General features: G+C 33.2%; 2 protein-coding genes across 2 annotated transcripts; both read left to right on the top strand.

Moving 5' to 3' along the window:
• The first annotated feature begins 4,461 nt into the window (after window positions 1-4,461).
• Window positions 4,462-6,241, top strand: LOC105307992 (taste receptor type 2 member 42-like). Its single transcript, XM_011383693.2, has one exon. It carries the CDS (start codon window positions 5,016-5,018, stop codon window positions 5,961-5,963), a length of 948 nt encoding a protein of 315 aa, XP_011381995.1. The 5' UTR covers window positions 4,462-5,015; the 3' UTR covers window positions 5,964-6,241.
• Window positions 6,242-7,492: 1,251 nt separating this feature from the next.
• On the top strand, window positions 7,493-8,603 carry LOC105307991 (taste receptor type 2 member 42-like). Its single transcript, XM_011383692.2, is given in 2 exon segments — window positions 7,493-8,298; window positions 8,300-8,603. Coding segments are annotated over 2 exon segments (924 nt in total). The 5' UTR covers window positions 7,493-7,552; the 3' UTR covers window positions 8,478-8,603.
• Window positions 8,604-14,029: the final 5,426 nt, after the last annotated feature.

Raw genomic sequence — 14,029 nt, 5'->3', positions numbered from 1 at the left:
AAAAAAAACACAGTTCATGTTAAAAAATAATCTTTGGACTCAAGTAGATAAAACAGAAATGACATCAATGGCCCAATCATCCAGTTTCCCATCTCTGGCCTGACTCCCAGATCTGAGGGTCACCCTTGAGATAGACGTAGTTTAAAGGTGACACCGTTTTAAATGGCTCCATGAGGTCCATGTCTGAAGTGTGTTGGATCCATAGTCTTTTAATTTCTGGCAGAACGACAAAAGTAGGGATAGATATCAGAGTTTCATTCTGATGAAAATTGTTTTAACACCACTGTGTTGCATTCAATGAACATGGCTCTTCCCACCTCTATCTGCTTCTGTTCACAGAAACCAAAACAACTTTTTCTTGGTTCCTTTCTCCATGGTATAAGGGAGGAGGTCTAATTACTATTGGCTAAAGCAACCAAATATTTAATAAGTTAAATATTTATTTTTCTGGCTGAGACAGATGATCTGCACACAGTTAACTTTAATTAATTAAAAAAATTGAGCCAACTTATATCTTTATTTAAATCCAATTATTTTCAACTAAAACCAGGATACTGTAAAGAGACTTCCAGTTGTATTGGCTAACATCTGCTTTACTTTTTGTCACCCTAACCAAGTGAAAAAAGAGTATAAAATTCTACTAAGGGTATGAGAGGTTAAAAAATAAAAACCCTTTATCTGTAGTTATTTGGAAAATTCATTCTGAACAAGATTGAAACCAGTTATTGAGCACTCAATATGTGCAAGGCACAATGCTAGGCACTTTTTACATTTTCTCTCATTTAATCATCAGAACAAACCTTCAAAGTAGTGTTACGGCTGTTTTACAGAAATAAAACAGAATGATGCCAACAGCCTTAAAGCTCCCTTAATGTCCCTTCCAAATTACTGTTGTCCCTGTCCTAAAAGTAATTGCTGTCCTGATTTTTAACACTGAAGTTAGTTTTGCCTCTTTATAAAAATAAATATGTAAATTTTTGTGTTTGTGTTTATGAGATTCATCCACATTTCACTTAATCAAAGTTTTTTTTTTTTAATTTACATTGTTTTATAGTATGAACACTATTATGAATATTCTTGCATATGTCCTTAGGTGAATGTGTGTGCAAATGCAAATAAATCATTTTACCCAGACATATAGTAAGAGTTCTATAAATGCTACCTGTATTACTGCTGCTATGATGATTTTTATAACTAGTAAAATAAATGACTAAAACTGTTTGTAATTTCCCTACCAGATATTGTTTGATTTCTCAACTAATTTCTTGGCTCATTTCTGAAATCATTCTGATATTTTAAAAAAGATGTACCTGAATTAGTGGACATACATAACATATCAGTTACAATTCTAAATCTTGACAAAACCACTCTAACTAATACAAACACATTCTTTATGCTAACATAAAGAATGGCAAGTTCTGGCAAACTAAGTTTCCTTTGGGGTTCAGTTCTTAGACTTATGGATAAGAGAATAGTGTTTATGTTTTACAACTTGACTCCAGAAATCCTTCAGATGTAGATTCTCCTGATACTGTGGACAAAACAGAGAATGAGAACTGTAGTATAGCGCAAATAGATATATCGATAAATGGTCAAATACAGACTCTGCTTACTGGCAAACTCTAGGGCATGCCACACACCCTGTTCCTTTTCTGGATCATCTTCTGATCAATATCTTTCTCACATACTTGGATGAAGGTATATTTAGATTGACTTCTAAAATTTACAGTCTGCAAATTCTTGCTTTGATTATCTTCCACAGCTTAAGAAACAGACATAAATTTGTTAGGCAAAGAAAATGCAAAAAGAGTGATAGAATATTCATCTGTATTTGCATATTAGCAAACAAGAGATTACTTGTCCTCTATAGCCTCACATGGAAAATTGGAGCCTATAGATATGGCAAAAAGAAAAAATAATCAAGTGACTGGATGTGGTGAAAGGAACAGGGCTGGTATTCATGGACATAGGAATGGCCAATATTATATTAGAAGTGGTTATTTATAGACTTGACACAAATCCATAATCTAGATAACAAGTAGGAAAATGCAATATACTCAACAACACAGTCCGAGAATTTAATGTCCTTGAACAACATACATAAAATAAGAAACTATGTTTGACAATGGTTTATATTTTTACAAAATCTAGAGGGTTTGATTATATCCAGTATGTATTAATTATAAGCTAATAACATGACTAAAAAAGCTAAGGCAATTATAGATATTTTAATATCTTCCATAAAGATTTTGCATAATTTTTGTGTGATTCATTCTTAGATGCTTAATATTTCTTGATTGTTGTAATTTCATTTTTTAAAAGAATATCATTTTAACTGTTGATGGTATGAAGAAATGGAACAGATTTTTGCACATTTATTTTGTGTCCAGAACCTTGCTAAATGATCATATTTTAACAATGTATTTAAGAATACTTTTGGATTTTCTATGTAATCTCAACCATAATCTGTGAATAATGACAGTTCTGTTTCATGGTTGACAATCTTCTATCTTTTAAGTCACTTTATTGCCTTATTGAATTGGTAAAAACACCCGAAAAATAGACATAAGAAGATGTTTATGGCTGATTTTTTTGCAAACTGCAGGGGAATAATTTCAGTGTATCATAGAGAGGTATAATATTTCCTCTAGGTTTTTGCAGACAACATTTTATCAGGGAAAAGAATATTTCATTCTATTCCCAGTTTGGTAAGAACATTTATTACAAATAGACGTAGCATCATATCAAACTCTCCCCTCTTGTTTTTTCTTTAATCTGTTAATGTGTTCTTACATTAATTGGTTTTCTAATGCCTCATAACTGGGATCTCATTGACTATGCAATCTGTGGTAGTTTGGCTTTGATTCAGTTAAAATGTTCTTGCTATGTTAACTAAGTGCCTCCAGTACCTCCTTGTAAGTGACCTTTCATTAATATCAGGAAGTATTGATTACTCTCTCCTTGTACCACTCTTTGCTCTTGGTTACTTTAAAACCCTAGTCTTTTGGTTTCCCTCCTCCATTTCTCTGCTTTTCAGTCTTTACTTTTTTTTTTTCGTCCTCTGGTGTTCCTCGGGACCCTTGGAGTTCATCACCTCTTACGGAATGGAGTATGTGCTAATGATTCCCAAATCTCTGCTAGTAGTCTAAATTGTTTTCTGAGGTACAGTAACAAATACCCAAGTGCCTAATCCATCCATCTTTTCACTTGGATAACTTACAGATATTTCAAAATGTTCAAAATAGAACTCATCCTCTTCCAACGGCTCTTCTTTCTCCTGCCTTTTGGCTTTAAAACTGCTCTCCCTCCCATGATTCCCTCAGGTTACAGTTATCCACGCATCCAGATGCAAAAGAAGAAAGCTTGATGTCATTTCTGGCTTCTCTTCCTCTTTATAGCCCCCAAATTCATCACTAAACCTTACTGAGTCTATGTCCTAAATACTACTCATAGCCATGGATTTCTCTCCATCTCTATACATTAATCTAGCCAAAAATATCATTCTCCTCTCAAAAATACTACCAAATTTCTTTATTTTCATTCGGCCTTGCTTTATTTAAGAAATTCCTTTCTGTCTTCTTTCTTTCCGTCCTTCTTTCTTTTCTTCTTTCTTCCCTCTTTCCTTCCTTTCCTTTATTATTTCTTCCTATAAATACTTGTTCTAAATTAAAATATTTTTATTTATACAAAATAATTTACCAATAGTTCATTACACAAAATTGTTCTTGACATATACATTTAAAAAATTAATTAATAGAATCTAATTGAAGAGTGCGAGAAACATTGAAAAGGGCCAAGTTTTTGGACGATTTCATTTTTTTGATGTTGTTTGCTATGCTTGAACACTTAATACTAACAATAGAATTTTGCTGACACATGAAGACACAAAGTCTGAGTTTGCTTCTGACGCATTATTGGATTTTGTCAAAATCACTGTTCCTAGAATGCAGAACAGATATTTCTGTTTACTATTTCCTTATTTGACCTGAAATGATTTTCTACCTGTTTTCTGTCTATTAACACTAACTTGACAGCATTATGTCTCTGGCTGAAACAAATAGAACAAGTGCAAAGGTAAAGAGCAAAACTGGGGAATATGTTTAATTGTGAATATGTTACTCTAACATACCCGAGGATCGTTTAGATTGAAATTAAAGTAAATTATCAGTTAAAATATTTTAACTTCAGAAAAGTAGTTTGGGTTTTGATGTGTTTTTGTATATTGTTTGATCAGTTCAGAATATGACTTGCCAGTTTCCACATGAAATTCTAAGTATCTTCAAAATCCAAGGCAAATATCATCCCCCTTTCTTCCACTGATGGTAATGTTTGTAGTTACCTTTTCTATATTCACATTACATTTTATCTCATTGTTTCTTTCTTTGTTTTCACTATTTTATAGATTTCCTAATGCTTTTTCCTTTTTGTAGTAACCTATACTACATTTAGAAAAAGTCGTGATGCATAGCAGGCACTCACAAAATATGTCCATTGAACAATAACTAAGTTATTTAGATTATCTCTACAACTTTCTTTGAAAAACAACTAAAATATCTGGATCCCAATAGTATAGCATTTCAGGTGAGAAGTAAAGTACAAGTCAGTGAAAAAGAATCTGACTCATATTTGCATGCTAACATATTTGACTTTAACCTTTTGATTGTTACCATGACTGGAAATTTTCAGTCCGTGCCAATGATAAATGGAAACACAAACTGTTTGGTTTGGAAATTAGTAGCTCTTTCAAAGACATAAAAAACATTTTCTTGAAAGATGTGAGACTGTATACCTTAGCAGATCTTTCTGGATTAAGACCAGAATTACAATAAAAGCAGAAAGATTTTCTTAAGCATATATAAGACTATATCCAAGAGCAAGAGGTTCTGCGTAAGACTGAAATTGGAAAAAAGCAATGAAGATAAGTATCGGAAATGGATGCTATTCTGCAACAGTTTGATCATAAATTTATCATTGAGATGTAGTATTAGAAATTTGGATTTTTTTTTTCTGTGAAAATGCCCACAGGATTGGATATAATCTTTGTGGTACTGTCAATAGCAGAATTCACAATTGGAATTTTGGGAAATGTGTTCATTGGACTGGTAAACTGCTCTGAATGGGTCAAGAACCAAAAGATCTCTTTAGCAAACTTCATCCTTACCTGCTTGGCCATCTTCAGAATCAGTCAATTGTTGGTATTATTGTTTAAATCCCTTATACTGGGGCTATCTCTACATTTACATTTAACTTATACAATAGCAAAGCTTATGAGTTTGCTTTGGAGAATAACTGATCACTTGACCACTTGGCTTGCTACCTGCCTAAGCATTTTCTACCTCCTTAAGATAGCTTACTTCTCCCACCCCCTTTTCCTATGGCTGAAGTTGAGACTGAATAGAGTGATTCCTGTGACTTTTTTATTTTCTTTGTTCTTCCTGATTGTTGACTTTCTATTGCTAGAAATATTTAATGATTTTTTCTTAAACGTCTATATACTAGATAAAAGCAATCTTACTTTATTTATAGATGAAAGTAAAACTCACTATGTTGAAACCCTGATTCTTCTTAGCTTGACCTGTTTCTTTCCCATTGTTTTGTCCCTGACTTCATTGCTCCTTTTATTTCTGTCCTTGGTAAGACACATCAGAAATTTGCAGCTCAATTCCATGAGCTCAAGGGACTCTAGCACAGAGGCCCATAAAAAGGCCATAAGAATGGTGATGTCTTTCTTTTTCCTCTTCATAGTTCATTTTTTTTCCATACAAGTAACAAATTGGCTATTTCTTATGACGTGGATCAACAAATTTGCAAAGTTTGCCATGTTAGCAGTATATATCTTTCCCTCAGGACATCCATTTATTTTGATTGTGGGAAATAGCCAGCTAAGACAGACAATCTTGAAGGTACTGTGGCATCTTAAAAGTTTCTCAAAAAGAGAAAATCTGTTACAGATTTACAGATAGACTTTCCAGAGTGTTTTCAAAGATAATAATTTACGAGGAAATTTTGAGACTAGATTTTCACTCCTACAGTTTTTTTTTTCCCTTACTGAGTTTCTTCAAGTATTGTTGCGCATAATTAAATTTTTCCCTAGAACAGATTGCTTTTGGTGGTAATTCACACATGGTCAGCCAATATAATTTTAAAAGTAGTTATTTTTGTTTGAAATATTCTTTGAAAGAATATTGCTTACCAATATTCTTTCAAAGATAACCTAAATTATTTAATTTTATATGCAAAAGATGTATATAATTGCAACCTATGTAGGGGGAGAGGCATGTAGTTCTTTAGAAATCAAGATGAATTAGATATCTGACTAGGTAGAAAATCTATAAAATGTTGATGGAAAGTTAACTGAGCAACTATAGTCATAGATGGGAAAAATATGCTCTCATCACATTGCATTGTTGTCCTTAGAGGTCTTGTTGATAAAAAGGGGTGAGATGTTTGAGAATAAGAATAATATTTGTAGTGTCAAATATAATAAATTATCTTTAGAAGTTGGAAACATGCTTATAATGTTAATTTTAATTTGAAATCCCAATCATAAACATTTTGATGTATCTAGGCATTGATTAATTTTCTTATATTCTAGGATAGGCAATGTGCATTTTCAGAGTGGCAGAAATAGATATTTCTATCATATGTAACAGAATTAAAAAATATATAGAATTATTTCTTAATTCTAAATCACACTCATATTTTAACTATAAAAAGATTGTAATTATATGAGAGCAAAACTTAGAACAACATATGTGTAGTGTAAATTTTGGATGTGCATAAGTATATGTAGTGCTGTTTTTACTATAATAATCTAAATTTAGATAATATAGCTAGCCATTGTAAATAAGGTTAAGTAAGGGTGGGCAAGTTTACTATAAACTCTTAAATATGGCCGTTCGAATTATAATATTGTTCATATGCAGTTTAGTCAAATTTTTGTCACTTTCAGTTTTTAATAGTTTATGTAATAATGCTTTTTCACTACTCTGTGAGCTCCTTCATGTTACTTCTCATTATTACACTTATTTTGCCTATAATAGTGTCTAAAATATTATAGATTTTATTAAATGGAATTAATGAATAATGCCTGTATCCTAGAGATTAAAATTAAGAAACTCGAATCCAAATAGTATTGAGCTTCAACTGAAAAGGAAAGTACAAATTGGTGTAAAGAAATCTGTCTCATATTTGCATGTTTGCATACCTGAATATATTCTTCCAGATGTCTTCACAAGGGGAAAATTGCTGCCAGTGCCAATGATGAATGGGCACAGTTACTGTTTAATTTGGAAATCAGTAGCTGATTGAAAGTAATGTTACTGTTCCTCATTAAGATCTGTGAGACGGAATCACCTTGTACATACTTCAGACCCAAGGCTGAAACAAAAGAGGAAAGTCTTTCATGAAGATAAGTGAGATGGGATCTGAGTTTTTTTGAGCATTTTTAATATAGAAGTGAAGAATATCAAACTGGATATTACCTTACAACATGTTGACAGCAAGAAATCAGTGAATCATAGTATTAGCTTTCTGGACTCTTTCTATAGAAATGTCATCTGGAATAGAAAATATTTTTCTGATAGTGGCAAAAGGAGAATTCATAGCTGGCATGTTGGGGAATGGCTTCATTGCACTAGTTAACTGCACTGACTGGGTGAAAAGTCAAAAACTCTCCGTAGACAATGGCATCCTCACCAGCTTGGCTATTTCCAGAATAACTCTTCTTTTGATAGTACTGGTTGATTTACTTCTAACGGCGTTATGGCTACATCTATATGCCATTGGTGAACGAGCAAAATTTATTAGTATTTCTTGGGTACTGTCCAATCACCTAGCTACCTGGTTTGCCACCTGACTAAGTGTTTTCTACCTCTTGAAAATAGCCAGTGTCGCTCACCCCTGTTTTGCCTGGCCGACGTGGAGAATTAGCAGAATGCTACTTGTGCTTCCACTGGGGTTTTTGTTCCTACTGTTTTTCAACATCGCATTAACAGACACATTAAATGATTTCTGGGTTAACGCCTATAAAATATATGAAAGAAACTCAATGTGGTCTTTAGATGTGAGTAAAATCCTGTATTTTAACACCTTGATTGTTTACGATTTTATCTACTTAGTTCCCTTTCTTCTGTCCCTGACTTCACTGCTCCTTTTATTTCTCTCCTTGAAGAGACACATCAGGAACACGCAGCTGAACTCCAGCTCTGGTGACTTTAGCACAGAGGACCATAAGAGGGCCATGAAAATGGTGATGTCTTTCCTCCTTCTCTTCAAACTTCATGTTTCTTCCACTCTATTTCCTTATACTGCAGAGAGATCAGGCCAACGCGTTCGCCAAGTTCACATTGAATATTTTTCCTTCAGGTCACTCATTTATCCTAATTTTGGGAAACAGCAAGCTGAGACAAACTGGCTTAGGACTACTGTGGTATCTTAATTGCCACCTGAAAAGGGTGAAACCTTTAGCTTCATAGACTTTTCCAGAATTTTTATATTCCAAGAGAAATAAATCAATGAGAAGACATCGAAGAGCCATTTTAACTTCTGTTTTTCTCACTGGATTCTTTTAAACACTATTGAGCATCACAAACTTTACTTAGAATGGCTTATAAACTAATAATACATGCAAAAATTTTAAAAAAGCAAGCATCATTGACATAACATTTGCTAGTAGCAAGAAAATACTAGAGACAATATGAATATAAAATATATAATGCAATGTGTATTAATTCTATGTATCTTGGCAAATATTTACTACATTTATATGTGAGGAAAAAACATGATTATTTAGAAATAAAAATCCCTTCCAAGCTGGAGTAGGTGAAATATTTGTACGATATTAAGTTAAAAATACATTAAGGAATAAAAATGCTAAAAACACATAATCTCATAAAAACAGACATAACTTTTAAAACAAAGGAGCAGACTACCATTAGAAATCCACACTAGAATAGCCACTACCTTTATGGAATGAGAAAAATCAACAGAATTTATAAAATAAAATTGAGTAATTATCCCTATGTATATAATAATATGTGTCTACAAGAATCAAAATCAAACCTAGGCACCAAATTTGCGTATGAGGTGTGTGTGCATGTAAGGATTATATAAACATTAATGTCCTTTGTCAGAGAAGACAAACATGACTAACTCACCAGGGATAAAAATAGAAAGGAAAGTTTGGAATATCACATGTTTATATAAGTTTTAGAAATGTTTGTGTGTATATATAGTGCTCATTTCACTTTCATAATAAAATAATTGAAATGAAATCAAAGTAACTGAAAATGTATATGATCTTAAGGCCAGTAGGTAGTAAAATTGTGCTTGCTAATGACATTACAATAATAGTTTACAATATGGTAGTTTTAGAGATTGTAATTTTAAACATATTAAAAAACTATCAATAATGAAGAAGCCTTTGCTAGGGTTTATAATTGCCATAATTTTTCAGTGGTAGAAGCAAACAAAAACAAACTAGAAAATAAATTGTGGTTATTTGTGGGTTATAAGTTAATTTTGATGGAGCAGGAGGCCAAATCTGATGCTGGAAAGAATATAAAAACCACAAGGGCTTTTGTAGTGACAAAGTGTACTGTCACTATAGAGAACTGTGCTATGGGGTGCTCTGACATATCCATGATGATGATGATGACGGTATGTGTATATCCAGACCTATGTAAAGATTTAGATTTTTAAACTTCATTCATTATGTTGGACACCATATAAGAAATTTCCTGGGTGGAGGCAGAAGAATTGGATGAAAGTGATCAAAATGTATAAACTTGCAGTCATAAGATAAATAAGTACTGGAGATGTACTGTACAACATGATTAGTAAAAATAACACTGCTGTATATTTTAAAGTTGTGAGGAAAGTAGATCCTAAAAGTTCTTATCACAAGGAAAAAGATATTTATTTTTTGTATCTCTATGAAGTGATGGGTGTTTACTATACTGTAGTGATCATTTCACAATACATGTAAGTTGTCATTGTGCTGTACACCATAAACTTACGCAGTGCTGTATGTCTACTATATCTTATAAAACTAAAAGAAAAAAATAAAACAAAATTTCCTAATGATCGTACCTGAGATTATCTTGCTTTAGGAAAGGTGAAATTCTAATCATATTGGCTATACTTAGGTTCAAATATTGAGGATACTTTAGCTTAGAATCTATCCCTTTCAGAAAAAAAGATTAAAGATTACTTTATACTTACCAGAAGTAAGGATATTTAGTTTTAGCTTTTAGATTTACATTTTAGTGTTACTAAACTTTTTTTTAATGACCAAGATAAAAAAAAAAATTAAACAACTATGTATGCACAGCCCTTGTTTCTTATGAGTGGGATCTAGCAGTAAATGTCTCATTAGGAGTAAGTCCTCATTTGTCATGTACTCATTTTTGTCATGTACTCATTTTGGGGAGATGAAGCTCTAAGAAGCAGAGACCTATTCCTGATAATAGAAGCACAGAAAATGACCATTAAAAGGTGAAGCCTGAATTCTATGTTGGGCAGTGGTTACTGATGTATTCCATTCTCCTTATTAAATGGCATTTTGGGATTATGCTCTGTGCCTCATCTTCCATAACAAGACCCTGTGTTAGAGACTCTAGCCATGATCCAAGAAAAGCTACTACTATCACATCCATAGCTAGTACCATGCAATTTGGAGAGAATGGTCTTATTCTGAGACCAAATTACTGGAAAAATAAAATGATTGTCATTGCTTTTTTGCCAACTACTTCCCTCCAAATTAACTTTTCATAGTTTTGCTGTAATGAGTTTTATTTTTTTCAGTTTGCTCACCTGAGACCAGGAGAGTTTCAAATAACCTATTTCTAATGCCGAAAGAGGCTTATTATGCTTTAGCCCTGCCTTACCCCTAGAACTTAAGCTGAGAAGATATTTCAGTGTTCTAGCTATGTTGTCTTGAACTTTACTGAAAGAAAAGTTCCCAGTGGATATATGCATGGACCAATATGGATTTCAAAGAATGTGACAATATTGAATCTTTGATACTTCAGGCATTTTGTCTGCTGCTAGTGATTAAATCTCATGTCCTCTGAGCCAAGAGCTTCCTTTATTGAAGTACAGAAACCAGGGGAACATCTGCAAAACCCATACTTCTACTGTCTGTTCACCTGTGAAATTGGTTAATGCTGTCTATAGAAGTCTATGCCTTGTGCTGGATTGCCCAGAATAAACCTTCATTTAAAAAATTTATCAGATGGTTGATTTGACAAATTGAGAAAAAAGTTAGACAATATTTTTTTTGGAGGGGGTATTATTTGTTGAAAACGAATCAGAGGTAACAGGCTATTTTCAATTTTAGCAATTTGGGAGACAAGAACGTAGAGCTTTAGAAGACAAAGGCACTATCTTAAGTTGTATATTGGTACTTCAATTCCTTAGCCCATGTTTAAATGAGTAAGTTTTAAAAATAACTTCTTTTCCCTTTCGTAGATCTAACCTGACTTCTGAATTATAAGGTTTCTATTAATTATATACCTTTTTTCAGTTTGAGATGCTTTCAAAGTTTTATTTTTGTCAATTAAAAAGCTAAAATAGTGCCTTAAAAAACATCTTTACTTATGCATTAAACATCTTTTTTGTTTATCTGTTGGACACAAGCTCTATTGCTGTGTCCACGATTTCAGAGTCAAGACATTCCAGGTACAGTATTTCATTAGAGATTTTTGCCTTTTGGTTACACGATGATTTATTTTCCTCATTTTGGTTCATATGAAAAGGTATACACAATCCACCTCATTCAGTATATAAGTGACTTCCATTTGTCTTTATTGTTCATTGAGGCACTCCACTACCTTACTGTGAATAAATCAACATGCTTGGTGCTTGAAAGCCATAAGCATGGTCAAGAATTTCTAATGTTTGCTGAAGATCCCTAGTTAGGACAGAAACTGGAAAGGGTTCCCTCAGATGTACTGCAATTAAACTACAAAGAATTCCATAGTTTCTTTTTTCATGTTATAGGCACTCAGGAATGTCCTTTGGCCTTTTAATTGTCTCAAGAGCATTGATGAGATTTATATTCATGGGGATCAGAGGTGAGGCATTGCCTTCAGCTGTAAAAAGATTCATGACATGGCCTGGTGGTAATCCCACTTTGCAATAGGCTATCAAGTGTTGTTAAAATTACAAGAAAGTTCCGACACTCATGGTTAACACGTGACCCGATCTAATACAATTGTTGGGAATTCTGGTAATTATTGCAGGGGTTCTTTTCTTGATCCATTTGCCTGGAAACTTTTAAGTCTACTGCAGACTACTTTCCAGGTTCAAAGTTTCTGGCGTTAGAATTTTTCTCTCCCTTCCCTTTTGTCCCTATATTGCTAAAAGTTCCATTCCCAGCCCTTTATGTCTCCACGTGTAAGTCCCATCAAATGTATCTTTTTTTCTTGACTCTATCAAATGCTATTGATGCTCCACCAGGAAAAGCCTTCATTAAACTAGGACTGCAAGATTTTGTGACATTAAATTTAGTTAGGCCTCCTTGGGACAGTGATGGACATAGCTTGAAAATTCATGATTACCTTATCTGTACTCCTTTCCATCCTTGGGGAAATGTCCTTTCCTTTTCTCCTCTTATGCCCTTCCTTCCACTTCCCCACCACCAAGCCAAATGACTAGGCAGCAGTTAAGTATAAAACAGTTGAATTTACTTATCAAATCATACTGAATATTTATAGTCTAATACATAAAGCCCTCGATAAAATATTTTTTTAAAATGAGACAAAGAAGGACCCACTATTTCTACTTTTGGGTATTTACCTGAAGAAACCCAGAACACTACTTTAAAGGGACATGTGAATCCCTAGGTTCATTGTAGCATTATTTACAGTAGCCAAAACATGGAGGCATCCTGGGTGCCCATCAATGGATGAATGGATAAAGAAGAGGTGGTATATTTATACAATGGAATATTACTCAGCCATAAAAAATCATGAAATCTTGACATCTGCAACATGGATGGACCTAGAGAGTACTGTGCTGAATGGAGTAAGTCAGACAAAGACAAATATCATATGTGGAATCTAGAGAACAGAATAAACAAACAACAGAAAAAAGCTCATAGATACAGAGAACATTTTGATAGTTGCCAGGTTGGAGGGTGGGGATGGGTGAAGGGGAGAGGGCACTAAGAGGTACAAATTGGGAGTCACAAAATACCATGGGGACGTAGAGTATAGCATGGGGAATAAATCAGTAGTATAGCAATAACTATGCATGGTATCAGATGGGTACTGGATTTGTTGGGGTGATCACCAATTACTTCATAAGTTATATAAATGTCTAATCACTGTTGTACACCTGAAACTAATGTAATATTGTATTATAATTGAAAAAATAAAAATTAAAAAAGATATTGCCAATTATTACCCAGGTAATACTTCTGTTTAAGAATTTGAGAAAAGAAACGGGATTATTTAGAATTACATAAACATTTAAAAAAATTCAATTTCCCATCAAATGTATCTTTAGGGATAAATTCGACATTCGATTGTAGTTTGGCCAGTTACTATGACCTTGGGAAAGTTATTTAACCTCTTTAAATCTGTTTCCTTCTCTGAAAAGTGATGAAAATGTCTTCCTCATAGTGTACACATAAGATTTATGGAGATTATGCATGTAAATAATTTTCATAGTTCCTGGTATTAAAAACACAATAAAATTAAAAAATGATGCTGATAGTGATGGTATGCTCTTTTAGTCAAGTAATCACACTTGCTCTTACCCTCAATTAAAAAATTTCTTGTTCCCCAAACTTTAAGTTAAATGTTGCTATGATCACCATTTCTCTTTTACAGTTAAACTATAAAAATTCACCTTCCCAACATTTTTATCAGTTACAGCTCATACTCAATGTTTTTTCTTCATTGATCAGCATTATGCCCTTTTTGCTTCACACTTGAAGGAATCTCTGGACCAATCAATATTCATGAAATAGCTTAATTTATGGGCAATAAAGTGGATCGCCTTAATAACAGGGGCAAATATA

Source organism: Pteropus vampyrus, unplaced genomic scaffold (assembly GCF_000151845.1).
Source record: "Pteropus vampyrus isolate Shadow unplaced genomic scaffold, Pvam_2.0 Scaffold537, whole genome shotgun sequence".
Classification (NCBI taxonomy): domain Eukaryota; kingdom Metazoa; phylum Chordata; class Mammalia; order Chiroptera; family Pteropodidae; genus Pteropus; species Pteropus vampyrus.
This window is presented reverse-complemented; position numbering and strand designations above follow the sequence as displayed.